Below are 23,140 nucleotides of genomic sequence, written 5' to 3'. Positions count from 1 at the left end.
ACAACTAATAAGGGTCTGAGACCATATTTGAACTCAGCTCTTGCCCAATTATATGACAATAAATACAACAATTTAGGTGAAATGGATGAATATTTACAAAAATATAAATTGCCTAGATTAACAAAAGAGGTAATAGAATACTTAAATAATCCCATACCAGAAAAAGAAATTGAACAAGCCATCAATAAACTCCCCAGGAAAAAATTTCCATGGCCAGATGGACTCACAAGTGAATTCTATCAAACATTTAAAAAACAAGAAACTATTTGACAAAGTAATCAAAGTCTTACCAAATTCCATTTATGGCATAAATGTGGTACTGATTCCAAAGCCAGGCAGACCAAAAACAGAGAAAGAAAACTACAGACTAATCTCCTTAATGAACATAGATGCAAAAATCTTAAATAAAATACTCACAAAGAGATTACAGCAAGCCATCACAAGGATTATTCACTATGACCAGGTGGGTTTTATGCCAAGAATTCAAGGATGGCTCAATATTAGGAAAACCATCCATATAACTGACCATATCAACAACCAAACTAATAGAAATCATATGATTATCTCAACAGACGAAGAAAAAGCCTTTGAGAAAATACAACACGCATTCCTATCAAAAACACTAGAAAGTATAGGAATAGAAGGGCTTTTCCTCAAAATAATAAGCAGTACTTATTTAAAATCATCTGCAATGGGGATAAGTTAGAAGTCTTCCCTATAAGATAAGGAGTGAAGCAAAGATGTCCATTATCACCTCTACTAGTTAATATTGTACGAGAAATGCAAGCAGTAATAATTAGAGAAGAAAAAGAAACTGAAAGGATTAAAGTAGGCAATGAGAAAGCTAAATGATCACTCTTTGCAGGTGATATGATGGTCTACTTAAAAAATCCTAGAGAATCAACTAAAATGCTAGTGGAAATAATTAATAACTTTAGCAAAGTCGCAGGATACAAAATAAACCCATATAAATTATTAACATTTCTATATATTTCCAACAGAAATCAGCAGCAAGAATTGGAAAGAGAAGTTCCATTTAGAATCACTCTAGACAATATAAAATACCTGGGAATCTACTTGCCAATACAAATACAGGAATGATATGAGCACAACTACAAAACACTTTTCACACAAATAAAAACTAGATCTAAACAATAGGAAAAATATTAATTGCTCATGGGTAGGACGAGCTAATATGATAAAAATGACAATCCTACTTAAATTAATTTACTTGTTCAGTGCCATACCTATCAAGCTACCAAAAACTATTTTAGAGAATTAGAAAAAAATAACAAAATTTATTTGGAAGAATAAGAGATCAAGAATATCAAGGGAAATAATGGAAAAAAAAAAAAAGCGAAGGATGGGGACTTAGCAGTACCAGATCTGAAATAGTACTAGAAAGCATTGGTCATCAGAACAATATGGTACTGGCTAAGAAACAGAAGGGAGGATCAATGGAATAGTCTTGGGGTAAATGTCCTTAGCAAAATAGTGTACGATAAACCCAAAGATCCCAGCTTTGGGGACAAGAACTCACTATCTGACAAAAACTGCTGGGAAAATTGGAACACAGTATGGCAAAAATTAGGTTTAGGTCACTATCTCACACCCTATATCATGTTCTAGACTCTTTATAACTCCAGGCCCAGTATCACCTAGTTGTCATCAAATGTAGAATATTCTTATACAGAATGTTAATATTTGGGGGCAATTTAGATTTTAAAAAATCAAAGAATAAATTCCACCTGCATATTAGTATGAAGTTTCCCTCCTTACCCTCCCTGAATGCCCTGAATGAAGACTTATTAGTATCACTGACAGCAAACAAAATTCAACATAATTTTTGAGTACTGCTTAGGAGTATTAGAAATGAGGGCAAGAGGGGGCAGCGTGGAGGCTCAGGAGACTGAGAGGCAGGCCCAGAGATAGGAGGTTTGGGGTTGAAATCTGGCCTCAGACACTTCCCAGCGGTGTGACCCTGGGCAAGTCACTTGACCCCCATGGCCCACCCTGACCACTCTTCTGCCTTGGAGCCAATACACAGTATTGATTCTAAGAGGGAAGAGGAGGGCTTAGGAAAAAAGAAAGAAGAGCAAGAACTCAAGAAACACGTTTATAAAACTAAAGGAGCATTTTATAATGTGAGAGCAACAGTCCAACGTGGGCCCCATCTCAGGTTTCCAACAGGCACGCGAGGACGCCGCGCCACAGGATGATGGTAGCAGGTTTGGGGCTCCCGGAGCCCCTGGCGCTGCTGGGCGGGATTCCCTTTGGCCGCTGCTGCACATGTCTGAGATGAACATCTGCAGGCAAAGAGGGAGGGGAACCTCCTCGGATAACGGGAAGGACATTCACAGGCCACCCAGCACCTGTGACTGCACGGAAAGGGAGGGCAGGAGCACCCTAACCCCGAGCTCCCGCCTCCTGCTTCCCCGATTCAGCAAACACGCAGTTTGCACGGAATGCGGACGCCGTGGCTGGGAGGCGCAAGTGCACGCGCCCCTCACTCACGCAGTGCTAGATACGGGCACGGCTTGGAAGGTTTTCATGGTTCCATGGAAGGACGCCAGATGAGAAAGTCTCAAAGGTGTGGGTTTGAGTCACGCCCCAACACAAACTCTTCAACCCTGGAGGCTGTTTGACCTCTCTGTCCCGTGAGGGCATGTCCAGGACGCTTCTAACCTAAGGGACTCAAGCCGGAAAGGACTTCGGAGATCATTAACAAGCCCAAACTCCTAATTTTACAGATGAGGAAACTGAGGCCCAGAGGTCAAGGGTTTCCCCAGGGCCACACTTCCCCCAGAAGGCGATATTTCCCTCTAGAGTGTTGGAGGCAGCATTCTAGCCCAGGTCTTGACTCTAAGTTCCTCCACTGTCCCTGGGGTGGTTTTGGAGGAAGGCACTTTGTGAACTCTAATGACAAGAACTGCCGTGATGCGGGACGGATGTCTGACGCTGGACGTCCTGTGGAAAAGCATTCCAGGCCTTTGGCCAGTTTGGAAGTCAGGGTTTAATTTCTGATTTCTGGCGTGCTGGCTCACCAGATCAGGGGGACGCGAGGGCAAGGGGAAGGGACAGGCCCTCTCCTCACGGAAATCCTCTCAAAGAAAGCCTTTGTCGCCCCCAAGTCAAGATCTACCAACTGTTTCTTTCATTGTTCCTAAAAAAGGTCCTGAACGCCATCCTGTGAGTCAGTCACAGCCACAGAGGTGACACATACGTGGCGCCGTGTAGCTATTAGACTGTGGTGGGTGGGAAGGGTGGATGGATGAAAAGCAAACATAATTTTACTTTATGACAAATCTCTCTCCAGTCATTTTCTATTTATTGAGTCCCTTAACAATGTGCACCTTAAAAAAAAGGCACCAGAACCCTCCCTTGACTTCCCACGTTACCCAAAAGGCGCTATTAACGCAATCGGCTTTTGTACTGGAGGAAAACAAATTGAGGTTGGCATTCGTGATTAAGTCACTTAAAAACTTCACAAGGTTTTCATTTGAGGGAGGAAGAATAGCTCTAAGGTCAGGCAATTGGAAAAAGATCTCGTCCTCTCTTAGCATACACAACTCCAGAAAGGGAAATCAGGGGTCAGCAAGCCCACGTCAGCCCCATTTCTAGAGCAAGGCTGAGCAGCCCCCACGGGGTCAGTGGAGAATCCACAGGAAGAAAAGAAAGGCAAGGAGGCCTGGCAGCGTGGCTGGCAGTGGCTGTGCCCTGGCTCTCTGCCCACTGGTGCCCCTTCTTACTGAGCGAGGGCATAAGGACTGCTCAAGTCCCGCCGCCTCCCTCGCAGACGCATCCTCGATCTCAGATCTCCTGAGGCGCCTGGCCTGAATCTTTCCTTCACTCTTATCACATGGCCCTCAACATGGACACAGACACAGCCACAGCCTATGTGGGCCGCCAGGAGCTTAAAAACTCCCAGCAGGCAGCGACCGTGGAGTTTTTGTCTCCGAATCTCCAGCATTTCACTTAATTTCTTGTAAAAAATGGTGCTTAGTAAATAAATAAAGATTTATTGAATTGAATTAGCTCAAGTGATGACTGATTAAAAACCTTAGAAATCTGTCAGAGTAAATTGTTCACTTACGTGATTGTCACTTTCATTGTCCTTGATGACCAAATACCTCAATAAATTTAATGAAGCCATAATCCTGGAAAATCAAAATATGCAATCAATGGCCATTTCCATGAACAAACTAGATGAAATATCTACATCATACATGAACAATCCCATAATAATTGGTAATTATCCTATTCACCACACACTTGGGCTAGTGGCCACATTGGCTTACACATCTTATTTTCTTTATATAAGGACCTCTGTCAGTCTTTCCATAAATGAGAATGCCAAATCTGATTTTTGATAAACTGTAACAGAAGAACCTAAATTGGCTATTAAGCCAATGCCCAAAAAAAAGATGAAGACCCACACATTGGGACAAACTTCTGTGGTTTTTCACACACACATGTGTATATGTAGACATAAATAAAAAATATCACACATGCAATATTTTCTTTATATATGATGAGTTTCAAGATAAGATACCAGTGTAGCTGTCAATCAATATGTTCATTAAAATTGTTTTTGTTTGTTTTAAACCCTTCCCTTCTGTCTTAGAATCAACACTAAGTATCTGTTCCAAGGAAAAATAATGGTAAGGAACTAGAAGATTGGGGTTAAGTGACTTGCCCAGGATCCCACAACTAGGAAGTGTCCGAGACCAGAGCTGAACCCAGGACCTCCCGTCTCCAGTCTCTATTCACTGAGCTACCTCGCTGCCATGATACGTTCGCTTCTAATTTTTGTGGACACAAACAAAAGGACTGGAGGAAACACTCCTACCCTCCCCTTGATTTGTTGTTTTCCATATCAAAATGAGTTTTAAACAATTCTTTGCAAAGTGTATCTGAAGGAAGAGAAACGGCCTGGCAGAGTGGACAGAAGACTGGCCTTGGAACCTAGAAGGCCTGAGGCCATGTCCTGCCTCTGACCCGTCTTCACTGTGTGATCCTGGCCATACGTCACTTCATCTCTTGGAGCTCCAGGCAGCTCTCTAAGACTACGTTTCAGAGGAGCTGATTGTCCCCACCAAGGGTCCTTTCTTCTATGAGTGAAATCCCAGGTCCAGCCCCCCACAAGTCCTCCCTCTCCCTTCTCTGTTGAGACTCTTCCCTCCCCACAAAGGAGGCCATGCCCGAAAGCCCCCTCTTCAGTGTGGCTTCTCCCACCTTGTCATCCCTCCCCTGCCTCATGGGAAGAGGTGGGCCTCTTCCTTGCCAAGGCAAACCCCTCGGCTTGTCTCCTTCACTCCTGTCCCCTCCTGTCTTCTGCAGCTTACCTCCTCGACTTTCTAGGCTTCAGTCTTGATCCCTTTCCTGCTGCCTGTACTCTCCCCCACCATCCTTGATCCTAGCACCAGTGCTAGCTACTATCCCCGTTCTCTTTCCCTTCTTGGCTAACCTTCTGGAGAGAGCCTTCTCTGCTCAGACCTCCTCTTCCTCCTGCCCTCCACAGCCTCTGTGGTACAGCTGCCCCTCCAAGGTGACCAGTGATTTCTTGGTCCTCATCCTTTTGGAGCTCTCCACGCCTCTGATGCTGCTGAAGGCTCTTCTGATTTCCTGTGACACGTTCTCTCCTGGTTTTCCTTTTACGTGTCTCAGCCCTCGGGCTCAGGCTCCTCTGCTGGATCTTCTCCAGGGCAGGCCCACTGACCCTGGCTCTGTCCTGACCATCTTCTCTTCTCTGTCCTACTGGGCATGTTGGCCCCCTCATCTTCCACAGAAGGGATTATCATCCCTAGACCTTCTGATCCGGCCCTGTAGTCCCTCATCACCAACTGCCCTTTGGCCACTGTATGGGCATCTCCGCTACACCTTCAAAGCTTTCCTCTCTCATTGTCTTCTCTTCCTAAATTCCTCTTCCTGCCAAGGACCCAACATTCTTCTCTCAGTCACCTGGTGTAGGAATGATCCCCAACTCCTCCACCCTCACTCTATAGCAGTGATTCCCAAAGTGGGCGCCACCGCCCCCTGCTGGGTGCTGCAGCAATCCAGGGAGGCGGTGATGGCCACAGGTGCATTTGTCTTTCCTATTAATTGCTATTAAAATTTAAAAAAAATTAATTTCCAGGGTGCTAAGTAATATTTTTTCTGGAAAGGGGGCGGTAGGCCAAAAAAGTTTGGAAACCACTGCTCTAGAGGTTTCCAAGCTTTTCACATCTCATAAAGGTCTGTCCATCCGTCTGTGTCTCTGTCTCTGCACTCACACAGCCAGAAACCTGCAGGGCCCTCATCAGTGCAGTACCCTTCTGGCGGCCTCCCAACGTCAGGGGTCTCCCCGCTCCAGGCTGTCCTCCCTCCACTCCGCTTCCTCAAGCACAGCTCTGACCAGGTCATCCTGCGCGCCGAGGAGCCCCAGGGCTCCCTGCTACCTCCAAAGGCCGAAGGACCACAAAGAATGCTCTGTTTGGCTTCTAAAGCCCTGCCTGCCTTTCCAAGCTTCTACAATCCAAGGCCCAGCATCCGACTCCAGGGCTTGGAATGTCCTCTCTCCTCCTCTGGGCTTCCCTGGCCTCAGGCCAGACTCCCACGCCGGCTCCCTGCGGGCAGCTTCCCTGGGCACGATATCTAACTGGGGCGCTCCCTGAGGGCAGGGGCTGCTCTCACCTTTCTTTGCGTTCTCAGCATTTGGCAGGCCTCCTGCCAAGTCCTTCATGAGTGCTCTTTGACTGATGGACAACCTCCTGTGTCTCAATCAAGGCAGGAACTCATTTACTTTGTAGAACACAAACACATTTCATTTCAAGCTACAGAAGTTAAACGAGCTCCTTCTTGAGAACAAAGTCAGCTTCCCATCTCTCTCCTAGGACGTGAAGTGGTGACACGTCTGACCGCAGAAAGGTAGACCAAGGCCCATGTTTTGGCTTTTTTTCATTTGAGGTTCTTGTGTAAACCTCTCCTCTAAACTTTTAATCCTTAGGATTAATTCAATTTAATTAGAAAGATATGAAAAAACTAAATAGAGTGACAAAGATTTTGTAATAGGTTGGAAGAGCCCAATAGATCTTGAGGACAAGTAGCACGTCAATAAGGAAATCCTCCTTAATTTAACATTTACTGTTCCTGTATGAGCTTTGGCCAATAACTCTGCAAAACCAAGGGCACTGCGGCAGCCAGGCGGCTGGGTGGATAGAGAGCCAGGCCTAGAGATGGAAGGTCCTGGATTCAAATCTGGCTTCAGGCACTTCCTAGCTATGTGGCCCTGGGCAAGTCTCTTAACCCTGATTGCCCAGCCCAGCATTGGTGAAGGTTTTCAAGTTTGCGTGCCCAGAAGGCAACTTCAAGCTGCCTGGGAGCCCCCCACCATTATCCCAGAGGGCGGAGGGAGGAAGTACTCCCTTTGGGCAACTGGACAGAAGGACGGAGCATGCAAAAAGTGTCCTGGGGGCTGGGAAGAGGGGGTACGCAGCAGCTCCCCCAGGCCAATACTTCGCCAACGCTGCTCTAGCCCATACCACTATTCTGACTTAGAAATGATACACAGTAGTGATCCTAAGGTGGAAGGGGAGGATTTTAAAACAACAACAAAAACTAAGGGCACCATTCGAGAAAAATAAGAATGTAAAGCTCTGAGTGTTCCTTTCTCTGAAGAGCTTCTGAGAGCCAACTACATACGTGTTCTCCATATGGTGCCTGTTGTGCAGTCCCAAGCATAAATTAGGGATAAATCCATGGAAAGTGCCTAGGAAGCTGCATCTGTCACTGAAGTAGCATAAAAGCATAGTTCCTTCTTCTAGGAACAATATTATTTCAGATTATTATTAAAGTATGAATTGGTAAAAGCAACCTCTTTTAATGAGAAAGCTAAGAAAAGTCTTTGGAGAATCCAATGAATCAAACACAAATCCCAAAGCCACAGGACACCAAGCTTCACTGGATTATATTCCTTAAATCTGGAATTTACTTTTTCGACTTAAATTTCTCCATATTAGAATTCAAGATCTGCATCATCTCACCTATCTGAATTTTGGAGTAGATCTGTTTCTGCTCCTTCAGGAAGTAAGAGCACCAAATCAAGAAGTGAAAGCAGCTGTGGTCCTGTAAACCATTTATTATCCTCTGTTCTCTAAAAAACAACAGAAAAAGTTATTTAAAACCTTAAAACTTTGTATTCTCCTACTCAACACTCTAAAAGCAATTAATTAATTTAAAGGAATATCTCTCTTTGAGCAAACATGAAAAGTCAGATTTACAAGAAGATTTCTTGTAAAAGTTCTCTAGTGTGATTAAAATGTATAAAAATTCAATTTATTCCCAATTTCCCAGTAACGTACTGACTGGAGTGGATGAGAAAAAAAAACAAACATTTAGGAAGGAATATCAGAATTATTGATATGCAATGATTTTGCTTCTCTCCCTAAACTCTTATTTAAGGTCCTAGGTCTGACTATTCCTATCCTTGGCATTATAGAATGCTAGTGAGCAGATCACTTCTTTCTTAAAGGAAATAATATATTTTCATCCACAACATCCCTTCCAGGCTAAAATGATTGCCTCCTACTAGGAACAAGCCCTGTTGGTTCAGAGTACATAGAATAAAGGAGATAATGTAAATAAAGCGCTTTGCAAATCTTAAAGTATTATGCAAATGCTAGCCATCATCATTACTGCCACCACCACCATCATCTTCACCATCATAATCCCCACCACCACCATCATCATCCTCATCCCCACCATCATCAAACAGAATTGCAATGTATGAAGTCCAGGAAGCCATCCAAGACATATTTTGTTAAAAAGCAAAATATGGGACACCAACAAGGTTCAGGGCTGCCGGGTACACAGCAGAGAGAAACTAAATCTCTACGTTACAGCCAGGCAGGGTGGCTCCACTGGGCTGGACTTGTGGACACCCATCTACAAGAACCTCCTGGGATAAGAAGGGAGGAAGCATTTCCCTCACTGGGGCTATAGTTCCACCCAAGTATGGAAGAAGAAACAATTCTATATTTTCCAAATTCATGAAGGGGACTTTTAAAAAAAATCATAAGCAAAGCTAGAAATAAACTATTTAAGTTAGAAAACAGACAGAGCCCAAACTCAGATTTCTGTAATTTTGCAAATCGGTCACACTCCCTGCACAATAAGCCAAGTTGATGCCAAGGCTGCATTCTCACCTTTAGTGACACGTCGATCTGATTTTTAATATTCTGAATGACGTAGCCTTCCACACCTGCATGATTACTTGTCTTCAGTAAACACCTTGAAAACAAAATCAGAATCCATCATTTGGAACGGTCCTGGGATTTCTCCTAATGAGCTCCTCAGCCACACTTTACATGGGCCAAAGCTTTGTTTTTAAGAATAAGAAACCTCAAGGGATCCCAAAGAGCAAGTTGATGACAGCAACGAAGTTGTTAGTCAATTTAGTGATTAATTAATCCACTAATTAAAGTTAATCCTGTACTTGATGAGAGGGAGAGTTCCGTGTCTGAGTCAGCCACCAACCAAAATTCTCTATTAAACCAGCATCTGTTTGTGTCTTTCTGCCTCCAGTTGCCAGGCGTGGGACCCTGCTGCAGTCACCGGCTACCCCTGCCATGGAAGGAGTCCTGAGTTCCAAATACACATCCTGTACCCCGCCCCCATCCTCCCCACAGTAGAAAATTGGGGATGGGGAGTCTGTTTGGCTGAAGGTGATGAAAAAATCATTTTAAAAATATCTGCGTTTACCAAACAAACTAGTTTTTTAAAAACATTTTCATGTAACACATTTTGTTAATGTTTACCTATTTTTCTTAGATAATAGTTACATTTATTTTTACACACACACACACACACACACATATAATTTTTAAAAAACCTCACCTTCTTTCTTGGAGTCAGTACTGCGTATTGGCTCCAAGGCAGAAGAGTGGTAAGGGCTAGGCAATGGGGGTCAAGTGACTTGCCCAGGATCACACAGCTGGGAAGTGTCTGAGGCCAGATTTGAACCTAGGACCTCCTGTCTCTAGGCCTGGCTCTCACTCCACTGAGCTACCCAGCTGCCCCCTAGCCTGACTCTTCTTCCACCATGTCACTTAACTGGTTATTCTTCATGCAAACCTCTTTAGGTAGGTCTTTAGGAGGTCTGGTTTTTTTTGAGGGTTTTTTTGTTCCTCAAAAAAAAAAGCATCAGTAACTTTTGAGTCTTTCCTTACAAATGATTACGTTATGTTACATGTGAATGATGCGTTAAGTCCATCTAAAAGTTAGTCATAGAACTACATTCTGTTCATTTTAATTTAAATGCTTCTTACTGCATCCTAATTCTTTAAAAATGAATAATCCACATTTTCTATTGAGAGCCGCACACGGAGTCTCATTTGCGAGGTGGATCTCTCTTTGCCGGGATGAACAAGGCTCCTCTCTACCTCTGACCACGTTTCCCAACAGGTGACCTCTACGGCCAACACCATGGCGGGGCCACCGCCTGTCCCATTCCTGCGCCACCAACTCACATTTTTGCCACCCCCAAAGGAGAGTCATTCATCACATTTGATTCATACCTAAATAATATATTTTTGCCTTGTGAATCCAGCTTGTCTATATACAGCTGCAGCATTTTTAAACCTTTTTTCCGCTAAAAAAGAAAAGCAAATGACAGATTAAGGAGAGAAGATGGCAGCGTCCCCTAAATTACTGTCTGTGCCCGCCTGCCCTTGTGTACATACCAGCGTCTCGAGCGGGCACAGCGTCATCACTTTCACCAGCTTCTGTGAACAGAATTGTAAAAACTTCAGAGGAATGGGAGACCTGCCCTGCGGGGGCTCAGCGCCACCCTCAGTGGTCAGCACTCGGAGGGAGGGAGGGAGGGAGGGAGACGAGGCGGGCACAGCGCCCTGCACGGGGAGGCTCAGGGCAAGCAGGGAGGAAAGAGGCAGAAGAGCAGCGATGACAGAGGAGACGTGACGTCCAGGGAGCCCCGGACTGCAGACACAGACAAACACAGGGAGATTCCAGAAGAAAGGCCCTCGGCCCCTCACGCCTTGGCCTGGCCTCCTCCCCAACCACAGGGGGGGGGAGAGCCGGCTGGACCCGAGTTCCAATCATGGCTCTAAGGCGGAGGCGAGGCCAGCAGAGGCCTCGAGCTGAGGCTCACCTCCCGCCGCTGTCGTCACCGTGGCATGAGAGCAGCCCTGAGAAGTGCTTGAAAAGTCAGAATTCTAGGCAAATGTTCCCATTCCTACTATCTATTAGTCATCATCATCATCATCATTGTTTCTGGCCACATACAGGGCTGGAAGTGGCACCACAATCCCCACAAGAGTCCTTCAGCATTCGACAAGGGGAAGATGGAGAAGAGCGGTGTGGACACGCCTCAGCGTGCCTTGTAGGTCCCCCACCCTCGCAGCCAGACCAGGCTCTTGCCAGGCACATCTGTAGTATCTCGGGATCCACCACCCACTTGACTGAGGAACAGCCAGACTCTAGGTCAGGGTTCAGCAACCTTTTTGGCCGTGAGAGCCATAAACGCCACATTTTTAAAATGTGATTTCATGAGAGCCGTGCAGTGCTCACAGTGCCGCTCCTGTAACAGCGCCTGAAAAAAAAACTGACTTTATGGCTCCTGCAGAAAGAGCCACATCTGGCCCGCAAAAGAGCCAGATATGGCTCAAGAGCCATACGTTGCCAACCCCTGAGCTAGACAGAGCTCACTGGAGAAGATGCACAGATTTTCTGTCTGTATGTCTTGGCTGTGTGATCTGGGCAAGTTATTTAACATCTGAGTGCTCTAGGCTGAGCGCTTTAACGCACAGGCTGCATCCTAAGCATGAGCCAGAACCAGAATAAAATGTAATTTTAGAGACAGGGGGTCCTGGGTTCAAATCTGGCCTCAGATACTCCCTAGCTGTGTGACCCTGGACAAGTCACTTAATCCTGATTACTCAGTCCTTGCTGCTCTCTAGTCTTAGAATTGAGAATAAGACAGAAGGTAAGCATTTTAGGAAGAAAAAAATGGGATTGGGAAAGGTTTAATAAAATAAATAAAAATACAATGCACTCCAGATAATGCTGATCTGCAGCAGGGAGGGAGTCCCCCACAGCCCCCCAGGCCTCAGGAAAAGGAAGAGACACAAACTAATCCCAGGATGCTCTGGGGCTCACAGCAGCAGACTGGGTGACCAACACCCAGAAGAGCTCCAGGGAGGAGGGTGACAGGCCCCATCCTCTGCCCAAGAACACTGTTAGGAGGAGGCTGGAGACCCTCCCAGGCAGTGGCCAGGCGGGAAGGGCTGAGCCCTGGAGCCTGAGGGGTCTGGAGAGGAGAAGACTGGAAGGAGAGCCCAGAGGCAGGGCAGGGCTCCCCTTTACCTGGGGCACAGTGAGGAAACTCCTGATTTCTAAGTAATGGTGCGGGAGGCCGTTGTCTTCCATCCGTAACAGACTGTTCTCCAACAGATCCTGCACAGGGAAATATTGGCACACGGTCATAGTTAGAGGCAACAGCCGTATAAGGTGACAAAGACATATTCAAATGATAAAAAGGGAAGAAATAAATATTACCAATCCTTTTGAGGACACAGATTCTTCTGTTCTGAAAGAGGATATTAAAGGTTTAACCAATGTGATTTTATAAACGAGTAAACCCAAGATGGCAACGTTAAACCTTTTGGGGGAAAATTATCAGGAAAAATCTTTTGGAGATCAAAAGTTTATGGTCTGTCTTTTGACCTGAGTCCTTCCACCTAAATCCAGACTTCAAATCAGATGAATTAAGGCTCATAATCTGGCATCGAATGACTAATTCTAGAAGGGCATGGAGCCCAAGGGTGCTGGTCTTGAGAGGTCAGGCACACATGAGACGACGTGGTGCAGATAACACGATTTTCAAAAGGACACACTACAATCAGCTACAGTATTTTTCATAAGGGTATGAAGTCACTCTTACCTGAGTAGTTAAGATTTTACTGCTACCAGGTTCAAAAGGATGTGAGAATAACAACTGACAGTCTAATGGTCTCAGAAATGCATACCAGGGGTTCAGAAATAACACAAGGACTCTGGATCCTTTTACTTTATAAGCAAAAGACAAAGGCATTTATAAACATGTAACAAAAAATAAGGACGTATAATATAAAATAAAAGGGACGTACCCAAAGAAGGCAAAGTAGAAGAATTAATCATTATTTACTTCTGAGATGTCATCTGAGTGACCCTACCTTTTCAAGAGGACTTCAACATGTTCCATATTATACTGAAGAAGATATAATGGGCTAAAACAGAAAATATATTTACATAGATTTTAGTTTTATTTTTTAATTTTTATTTCTTAAAAACCCTTACCTCCTGTCTTGGAATCAGAACTGAGTATTAGTTCCAAGGCAGAAGAGTGGTAAAGAGGAACTTGTTCAGGATCATATAGCTTGGAAGTATCTGAGGTTGGATTTGAAACCAGGACCTCCTGTTTCTAGGCCTGACTCTTTATCTACTGAGCCACCTAGCTGCCCCATTATATCCATTTTTAGAGGTTATACATGTCAATTCTAATACCCACTTCACCAGCACTATGACCACCAACAATTTTTATTTATTTATTTATCCATTCATTTATTTATTTATTTTTTAGCCGATGGGGGTCAAGTGACTTGTCCAGGGTCACACAGCTAGGAAGTGTCTGAGGCCAGATTTGAATCTAGGACCTCCTATCTCTAGGCCTGGCTCTCAATCCACTGAGCTACCCAGCTGCCCCACCAACACATTTTAAACAGATTATGGCTAGTATTTCTTCCTTCTAATAAATGCCCTCCACAAAAATCCTAATCCAGTGGCTCATCATGGCACAGAGGTGACCTTGGGGTGTCAAGACACATGGAGCGTTACCATCGGGAAATGAATATTTGGGGTCACAGTAGTCCATAAAACAAAGAAAAATGAAAAACGTCCCTCCAACTCCTACAGGCCACCTCCATTTCTGAAGTGACAGTGGCAAAGGGCCAACAAAGAGGGTGGAGGGTACTAAAAATCACAATTTTTTTGGACTGTTGACAAAGTTTAATTTGACTATTGATGCACAGGCATGTGTAATGAACCAGGACTGAACCCAGTCCTCCAGATGAGGCCTCCCAAGGGCAGACACAGCAAGGCCTTCGCCAGCTCATTTCTGTACGCTGTTCCCCTCTTTGTGATTTTCTGGCTGCCATAGTATACTACAGTCTGATCATCAGCTTGTCAGAGCTGAGATCAAAATTAGCAAAAATAATAATAAAGAAAGACTGAAAGACGTGAGACCAAAACCACTTAACCCCAAACTACTGAAGTAACTGAAACTGAAAGCGAGTCACTGAAAACAAAAAAATGACAAATTAACAGAAATGACCCAGACACTGACTATAACAATTCTATACAGAAGCCAAGCAATGCAAGTCAACTGTTAGAGGACTATCAGAGTCCAGGAAGCAACTGAGTCAGCAGACAACTGACTTGAATGCAAAAGATAGAAAAGAGACTACCAAAGGCAACAGTGAGTTGAACTACAGACAATTTGTAAAATTCTACCAAGCAGGATGATGGCCAATTATGGGCAATATTGTCTCAAAAGTGGAGAAAGAGGTGAGGCTAAAACCAGCTTAAGGAAAGTTGGGCATGATATCCAATTAAGCCAAGTCATGCCAAGGAGGAACATGGGAGGGCTCCAAGATGAAGAAAAATAAATTTGCAAAAATTATCATAACAAACCACCTTTTCCATCAAGGGCTGTAATATAATGCCAAGGTCCCAGATAGGCTTGGAGCAGAGACAGATGGCCCTAAAGAAAATAATGACCTGAGAAGCAGCCACACTGGGCAGTGTAGAGAGGAGAACCATCCCGGATGTAACGCCACTATGAAAGGGTTAAAGGAACAGCATCTAAAGGAAGGAAAGTCACCAAAGAGGAAAAAACGTTGGAGTGTTCCCCAGAAAAGAATGTCCGTAACTGCTGATCAACATGCCTATTCTCTCATGATACAAAATCCTGAGAATGAGGACGAGTAAGGACTTGGAGATCCTTGCTTGCTGGCATTGTGCTCACTGCATCGAGCCCCAGAACCCACACGGGAATGGCCGGTGACGAAAGCACACTGCCCAGAGCTCAGCGTGGATATCTGGGACGGGCAGTCTAGATGGAAAACAAGTGGGCCAGAAGGCAGAGTGTGGCTGCATCGCCTTTGGATTCTGGCAAAGCTCCTTTCCTTACCCCTAAGCTGCCCAGGAAGACCCATCCTTACAATACTAGCATTCTACCTGAGATGTTACATGGCAGCAAAATATGGAATAAAGCTGGTTTCAAAGAATTTAAAATCAGTTTTGCATAGAGGGCAATGGGGGGATCTATAGGGAGTGTGAGTAGGCTGTACATAGAGCCAACGAGTAAATCCTGATATTAGGTGTAAAAGATATGAATCAAGGAATCATATGGAAGAGAAGAAGGGCTGCTCGTATGGTGAGAAGGAGGACGTGACTGGTGAGTGCCAACTAGTACCCTCAGAAGATTAGGAAAAAGGTCTCTAGCACACTGGATGAGCCCTGAGGCTCACCCCCTCATGGAAGAACATGAATAAACTGCCCAGGATTGGTGCATTTCTACATCCTTATTAGAGGAGACTTTCAAACTGATGAGATCACAGATGCATTTGAGTAATAAAAGGATCATTTGCTTAAGCTTTATTTAAACTTATTAGTCCTCTGATAAGCCCTATATACTAGGTATTGAATAAAAGATGGGTTTGGGCCACATTGTGGAATATCAGCAACTGACCCAAGTGGAAAACTCTTACCTCAAGACCAATGGAAACTGGTCAATACTGATACGTTGCACAAACACAAGATAAGCAAGTGAAGCCATGGAATCTGCCAACTGGCTGCTATCCTCTTCCTCCAAGTCAGGGTTATCCCAGCACTTTTCCTTCCTTCCATGCTGAAAAATCACCTTTGGCAGAGAGTCTCCAATTGCTAATATAAAACCCTGTGGGGGAAAATGAGGGAAAACATGGCAGTGCTTTAGCATAAAGGCAACACCAAAACTCTATTCCATCTGAGTTTCATCTGAGATATTAGTTTCTAAATCACTCAGATTTTTAGAAATGAAAAAGAACTTGCTGAGGTCGGCACCTGACTATAGGCAACCAATGGAGCAAAATGAAATCACTTTATAGGATATTTTTTTAAAAGCCTCAAAGATGCTGAGAATAATCCAGAAAAAATCTGAGACTGAAACAAACATGCCCCTCTATAGCACCTCTTGAATCTGTTCCTTTCTCTCTACTTGCACAGCCACCGCTCACCTAGATTGTTTGGGCAGCCTCTAACCTGGTCTCACTTCCATCTGCCCTCTTCTCCCACCGTAATTCATACAGTTGCCAAAATAATCTAAGACAGACATAGGCCTGATCAAATGATCTTCCCAAACGTTCTAAAGCTCCCTAGTACTTCTAGGAGACAATAATCCTTGCCTTACATTTGACTTTCTCTACAGTCTGGCTCCAGCCTACCTTCATCTTAGAAGTAAAGGAATGAGCATGTCTATAATGCCTACTATGTGCCAGGCACCATGGTAAGAACTTTATAAAGATCTCATTTGATTCTCACGATAACCCTGCAACAGAGGTGCCGTTATTCATCCCATTTTACAGCTAAAGAAAAAATCAGACTTCATGAAGTGTCTTGCCCAGGATCACACAGCTAGTAAGGATCTGAGGCTGATTTTGAACTTGGGTATCCTGACTCCAGCTGCAGCGCTATTGGCTGTGCCTACTGAGCCTAAGCCAACTCATACGTAACTAGCAATCATCCAGCCTTTTTATCAATACTACTAGAGACAAACCCATTAGTTACTTTTTTAAAATTCAGTTTTATTTCAGTTTCAGGTCTACATTCTCTTCCTCTCTCCTTCCCCTCACTTACCCTTCATTGAGGAAATCAAGAAAAACAAACCCTGTTGCAATAATGTAGTCAAACAAAACATTTCCTCAGTGGCCATGTTCAAAAACAACTATCCATCAGTACTGAGTCCCTTAGCTCTCTATCTGGAGGTGGGCAGCAGTCATCACAAGTCCTCTGGAATTGTGGAGGGTCATTGTGTTGAGCAGAGTTTCCAAGTTTTTTGAAGTTGTCTGTCCTTATAATAATGTCATTATTCTATCAACTGTTCTCCTGGCTCTGCTCACTTCTCTCTGCCTCAGTTCATACAAGTCTTTCCAGGTTTCTCTGAAACCATCTCCTTCACTATATCTCAAAGTACAGTAATATTCCATTCATATAACATGACTTGTTTGGTCATTCCCCAATGGATAGTGTGTGAGATAAAAATGATGACAAGGGCTTCACTCAAAAATGAGCACCAGTGCCCCACTCACTCAAATAAACAAAACTAGAGTCAGAAAGTAGGAGTAAAAAGAGGCATGAGAGCACTTCAGCGATGGGCTAAGAAGTGCCAACTGACAAGGCAGGAAAGAGGCAATTTATACATGAGGCCTTCCCCATCCCCCTGCCATGGGGCCCTCACCTACAATCCAAAATACCTGTGACTGGCTTGTAGATTCTTCCAACCCAGTTCAAGTGAAGTTTAAGGGGAGCAAATGAGCTGTTCGTTGCCCTTTTGGTCTTTCGAAAATCTTTCTCCCTCCTAAACTTGTGCCAGAGATCTCAATCAATAAAAGGTAATAAACTAGCCTTTGTGAGCTGAATGCTCATCCGGAGAATAGCACACTCAATTCTGTCTCACACGATGGGCATTATCCCATTTTCCAATTCTTTGACACCATGGAAATAGCTGCTATGAATATATTTGCACATCTGAGTCCTTTTTCTCTTTCACTGGCTTCTTTAGGATATAAACCTAATAGCAGTCATATCACAAGACCAGAGTTTAATAGTTTTTTGGATTAAGATTGGTTTACAGAAAGGCTAGGAAAGCTGTTATACCTGTTTTTCCACAGTCCCTCCAGCATGTGTCATTTTCTATTTTTGTCAACTTTGCCAATGTGACAGGTGTGAGGTGAGGTGGTACCTTAAAGATGTTTTTATTTGTGTTTTTCTGATTATTAGTGATTTGGAACATTGTTATATGACTTTTGTTGGCTTGATTTTCTTCTTACTATAGAAACAGTGCCTTCTATTAAAGAGTATCAGGTCAAAATAGAATTATCTCTGTTGGTCCCTGTCTTTTGAAGGACAAAGTTATCCTTAAGGCAAAAAAAAAAAAAAAAGTTATCATTGGCTGCTCTGTTTTTGATGGGAAAGTCAGTTCTAGTAGCTACTAAATAACTGAATCTCCCATCTCTGTTATATTATATATCTGCTCTAAGCTTGAGATCTGTTTCCTAAAGTCCCCATCAAGTTCTTTCTAATCAGATAGTGTGTAGAATTTCCAAGTAACAAGATTACTTGTTTCTTGAGCCATTCATCTTTAAGTCTCTACCAGCGCTTCCCTCATTTGGTTCCTGAATTTCCTCACCTGAAAGTAAACTCTGACTATATGGTGCTACTCTATGCACACACTCCTTTTTAATCTACCTTATTTCTTTTGAATAAGAAGAAATACTTAATATGCATCCAGAGCCATAGCCCAGTCATGAGTTTCATCCTACATCTCAGGGACATTTATGGGCCAAATATTTTTCCATGATGTTAGGACCTCTAACATAAAAGAAGTACAAATTTACGCTTGTTGCCTAAACTTCAGGTATGGACCTCTCTGGCCAGGGGTTTTTCTTCAGGGTCCTTTCTTGAATTCAATCTCTGGTAAACTTCTGGGTGTCTCAATTGCTAATCTTTACCCTTTACTAGAACTATTTTCCAGCTTAGTAGATTATACAGATACATTTTCTTCCTTCTCCATCCCTTTTAGATTAAAATTCTTTGGTTAGATTTGTAAGACAGTGCTTAATACATTCTTATCAACTGTGGCTAGGTATACTCTACCTCTGGTCTGTCATTCTTGGATTTTAAGCTGGGGCTCAGAAGTCCAGGGCAAGCCAGCTGTCCACTTTTTTTTTTAATTTAAACATTTATTAATATTCATTTTTAACATGGTTACATGATTCATGCTCCTCCTTTCCCCTTCGCCCCCTGCACTCCCCCCACCCATGGCTGATGCACATTTCCACTGGTTTTGTCATGTGTCCTTGATCGAGACCAATTTCCAAATTGTTGGTAGTTGCATTGGTGTGATAGTTTCGAGTCCACACCCCCAATCGTGTCCACCCCAACCCATGCGTTCAAGCAGTTGTTTTTCTTATATGTTTCCTCTCCTGCAGTCCTTCCTCTGAATGTGGGTAGTGTCTTTACCATAAATCCCTCAGAATTGTCCTGGGTCATTGTATTGCTGCTGGTTCAGAGGTCCATTACATTCGATTTTACCACAGAATGTCAGTCTCTGTGTATAGAATTCTTCTGGCTCTGCTCCTTTTGCTCTACATCTGTTCCCAGAGGTCTCTCCAGTTTGCCTGGAACTCCTCCAGTTTATTATTCCTTTTAGCACAATAGTATTCCATCACCTGCATATACCACAGTTTGTTCAACCATTCCCCAATTGAAGGGCAGAGCCTCCTTTTCCAGTTATTTGCCACCACAAAAAGCGCAGCTATAAATATTTTTGTACAAGTCTGTTTATCTATGATCTCTTTGGGGTACAAACCCAGCAGTGCTATGGCTGGATCGAAGGGCGGGCATTCTTTTAGATCTCTTTGGGCGTAGTTCCAAATTGCCATCCAGAATGGTTGGATCAGTTCACAGCTCCACCAGCAATGCATTAATGTCCCAATTTTGCCACATCCCCTCCAACATTCATTACTCTCCCCTTCTTTCATTTTAGCCAATCTGCTAGGTGTGAGGTGATACCTCAGAGTTGTTTTGATTTGCATTTCTCTAATTATTAGAGATTTGGAACACTTTCTCATGTGCTTATTGATACTTTTGATTTCTTTACCTGAAAATTGCCTATTCATGTCTCTTGCCCATTTATCAATTGAGGAATGGCTTCATTTTTTATACAATTGCTTTAACTTCTTGTATATTTGAGTAATTAGACCCCTGTCAGAGTTTTTCATTATAAAGATTTTTTCCCAATTTGTTGTTTCCCTTCTGATTTTGACTACATTGTTTTTGTTTGTACAAAAGCTTTTTAGTTTAATATAATCAAAGCCATTTAATTTACATTTTGTAATTTTCTCTAACTCTTGCTTGGTTTTAAAGTCTTTCCTTTCCCAGAGATCTGACAAGTATACTATTCTGTGTTCACTTAACTTACTTATAGTTTCCCTCTTTATATTCAAGTCGTTCACCCATTCTGAATTTATCTTGGTGTAGAGTGTGAGATGTTGATCTAGACCTAATCTCTCCCATATTGTTTTACAAATTTCCCAGCAGTTTTTGTCAAATAGTGGATTCATGTCCCCAAAGTTGGGCTCTTTGGTACACTGTCTTGCTGATGTCATTTACCCCAAGTCTATTCCACTGACCCTCCTCTCTATCTCTTAGCCAGTACCATATTGTTTTGATGACTGCTGCTTTATAGTATAGTTTAATATCTGGTACTGCTAGGCCCCCTTCCTTCACATTTTTTTTTCATTATTCCCTTGATATTCTTGATCTTTTGTTATTCGAAATGAAATTTGTTATAGTTTTTTCTAATTCAGTAAAGAAGTTTTTTGGTAGCTTAATAGGTATGGCACTAAATAGGTAAATTAACTTGGGTAGAATTATCATTTTTATTATGTTAGCTCGTCCTACCTATGAGCAATCGATGGCTTTCCAATTGTTTAAATCCAGTTTTATTTGTTTGGAAAGTGTTTTGTAGTTGTTTTCATATAATTGCTGTGTTTGTTTTGGTAGATAGATTCCTAAGTATTTTATATTGTCTAGGGTGATTTTAAATGGTGTTTCTCTTTCTACTTCTTGCTGCTCTAGTGTGTTGGAAATGTATAGAAATGCTGATGATGTGCATTTATTTTGTATCCTGCAACTTTGCTAAAGTTGTTGATTATTTCTACAAGCTTCTTAGTTAATTCTCTAGGATTTTTTAAGTAGACCATCATATCATCTGCAAAGAGTGATAGCTTAGTCTCCTCCTTGCCTATTTTGATACCTTCAATTTCTTTTTCTTCTCTAATTGCAACTGCTAGTGTTTCTAGTACTATGTTGAATAATAGAGGTGATAATGGGCATTCTTGTTTTACTCCTGATCTTATTGGGAAGGCTTCTAATTTATCCCCATTGCATATGATGTTTGTTGATGGTTTTAGGTATATATTGTTTATTATTTTTAGGAAAGGTCCTTCTATTCCTATACTTTTCAGTGTTTTCAATAGGAATGGATGCTGTATTTTGTCAAAGGCTTTTTCAGCATCTATTGAGATGATCATGTGACTTTTGTTTGTTAGACTGTTGATATGGTCAATTATGTGGATGGTTTTCCTAATGTTGAACCATCCTTGCATTCCTGGTATAAATCCCACCTGATCATGGTGGATGATCTTCTTAATTACTTCCTAGAGTCTCTTTGCTAGTATTCTATTGAAGATTTTTGCATCTATGTTCATTAGGGAGATTAGTCTGTAGTTTTCTTTCTCTGTTTTTGATCTCCCTGGCTTTGGAATCAGTACCATATTTGTGTCATAAAAGGAATTTGGTAGAACTCCTTCTTTGCTTATCATATCAAATAATTTGTATAGTATTGGGATTAGTTGCTCTTTGAATGTCTGATAGAATTCACTTGTGAATCCATCAGGCCCTGGTGATTTTTTCTTAGGGAGTTCTTTGATGGCTTGTTCAATTTCTTTTTCTGATATGGGATTATTTAGGTATTCTATTTCTTCTGCTGTTAATCTAGGCAGTTTATATTTTTTTAAATATCCATCCATATCTTCTAAATTGTTATATTTATTGCCATATAATTGGGTGAAATAGTTTTTAATGATTGCCTTAATTTCCCCTTCATTAGAGGTGAGGTCTCCTTTTTCATCTTTGATACTGTCAATTTGGTTTTCTTCTTTCCTTTTTTTTATTAGATTGACCAGTACTTTGTCTATTTTATCTGTTTTTTCAAAGTACCAGCTTCTAGTCTTATTTATTAATTCAATAGTTCTTTTACTTTCGATTTTATTAATTTCTCCCTTGGTTTTTAGTATTTCTAATTTAGTTTTCATCTGGGGATTTTTAATTTGCTCGCTTTCTAATTTTTTGAGTTGCATGCCCAATTCATTGAACTCTGCCCTCCTTAATTTGTTAATATATGCACTCAAGGATATAAATTTCCCCCTGAGTACTGCCTTGGCCGCATCCCATAGAGTTTGGTAGGATGTCTCATCACTGTCATTTTCTTCAATGAAATTATTGATTGTTTCTATGATTCCTTCTTTGACAAATTGGTTTTGGAGAATCATATTATTTAATTTCCAATTAGTTTTTGATTTTCCTGTCCAGGTGCCCTTACTAATTATTATTTTTATTGCATTATGATCTGAGAAGGTTACATTTATTATTTCTGCTTTTTTGCATTTGTTTGCAATGATTCTATGCCCTATAACATGGTCAATCTTTGTGAATGTGCCATGTGCAGCTGAAAAGAAGGTGTATTCCTTTTTGTCCCTATTTATTTTTCTCCACATATCAATTAAATCTAATTTTTCTAGGACTTCATTCACCTCTCTTACCTCTTTCTTATTTATTTTTGTTTGATTTATCTAGATCTGAAAGAGGAATATGTAGATCTGCCACTAGTATGGTTTTACTATCTATTTCCTTCTTGAGCTCTGCCAGTTTCTCCTTTATGAATTTGGATGCTATGCCACTTGGTGCATACATATTGAGCAGTGTTATTTCCTCATTGTTTATACTGCCTTTAATCAGGATGTAATGACCTTCCCTGTCTTTTTTAATCATATCTATTTTTACTTTGGCTTTGTCAGAAATCATAATAGCCACTCCTGCCTTCTTTTTCTCATTTGACGCCCAAAAGATTTTGCCTCAAGCCCTGAACCTTAAACTTGTGTATGTCCACCCGTCTCATATGTGTTTCTTGTAGACAACATATGGTAGGATTTTGGTTTCTAATCCACTCTGCTATTTGCTTCCGTTTTATGGGCGAGTTCATCCCATTCACATTCAGAGTTAT

General features: G+C 42.3%; 1 protein-coding gene across 1 annotated transcript in view; it reads right to left on the bottom strand.

The window, feature by feature from the left end:
• GLMN (glomulin, FKBP associated protein) overlaps window positions 1-23,140 on the bottom strand; it is a 51,215-nt gene that overhangs the window by 8,692 nt on the left and 19,383 nt on the right. Inside the window, exons 8-16 of the mRNA XM_044676875.1 lie at window positions 15,804-15,991; window positions 13,209-13,262; window positions 12,553-12,583; window positions 12,361-12,450; window positions 10,719-10,760; window positions 10,554-10,627; window positions 9,183-9,267; window positions 8,022-8,131; window positions 4,094-4,157 (exon numbers count right to left, since the gene is read on the bottom strand). Coding sequence (XP_044532810.1) covers window positions 4,094-4,157; window positions 8,022-8,131; window positions 9,183-9,267; window positions 10,554-10,627; window positions 10,719-10,760; window positions 12,361-12,450; window positions 12,553-12,583; window positions 13,209-13,262; window positions 15,804-15,991 — 738 coding nt within the window. The remainder of the gene's footprint in view (window positions 1-4,093; window positions 4,158-8,021; window positions 8,132-9,182; window positions 9,268-10,553; window positions 10,628-10,718; window positions 10,761-12,360; window positions 12,451-12,552; window positions 12,584-13,208; window positions 13,263-15,803; window positions 15,992-23,140) is intronic.

This window comes from Gracilinanus agilis, chromosome 4 (assembly GCF_016433145.1).
Source record: "Gracilinanus agilis isolate LMUSP501 chromosome 4, AgileGrace, whole genome shotgun sequence".
In the NCBI taxonomy this organism is placed as follows: Eukaryota; Metazoa; Chordata; class Mammalia; order Didelphimorphia; family Didelphidae; genus Gracilinanus; species Gracilinanus agilis.
This window is presented reverse-complemented; position numbering and strand designations above follow the sequence as displayed.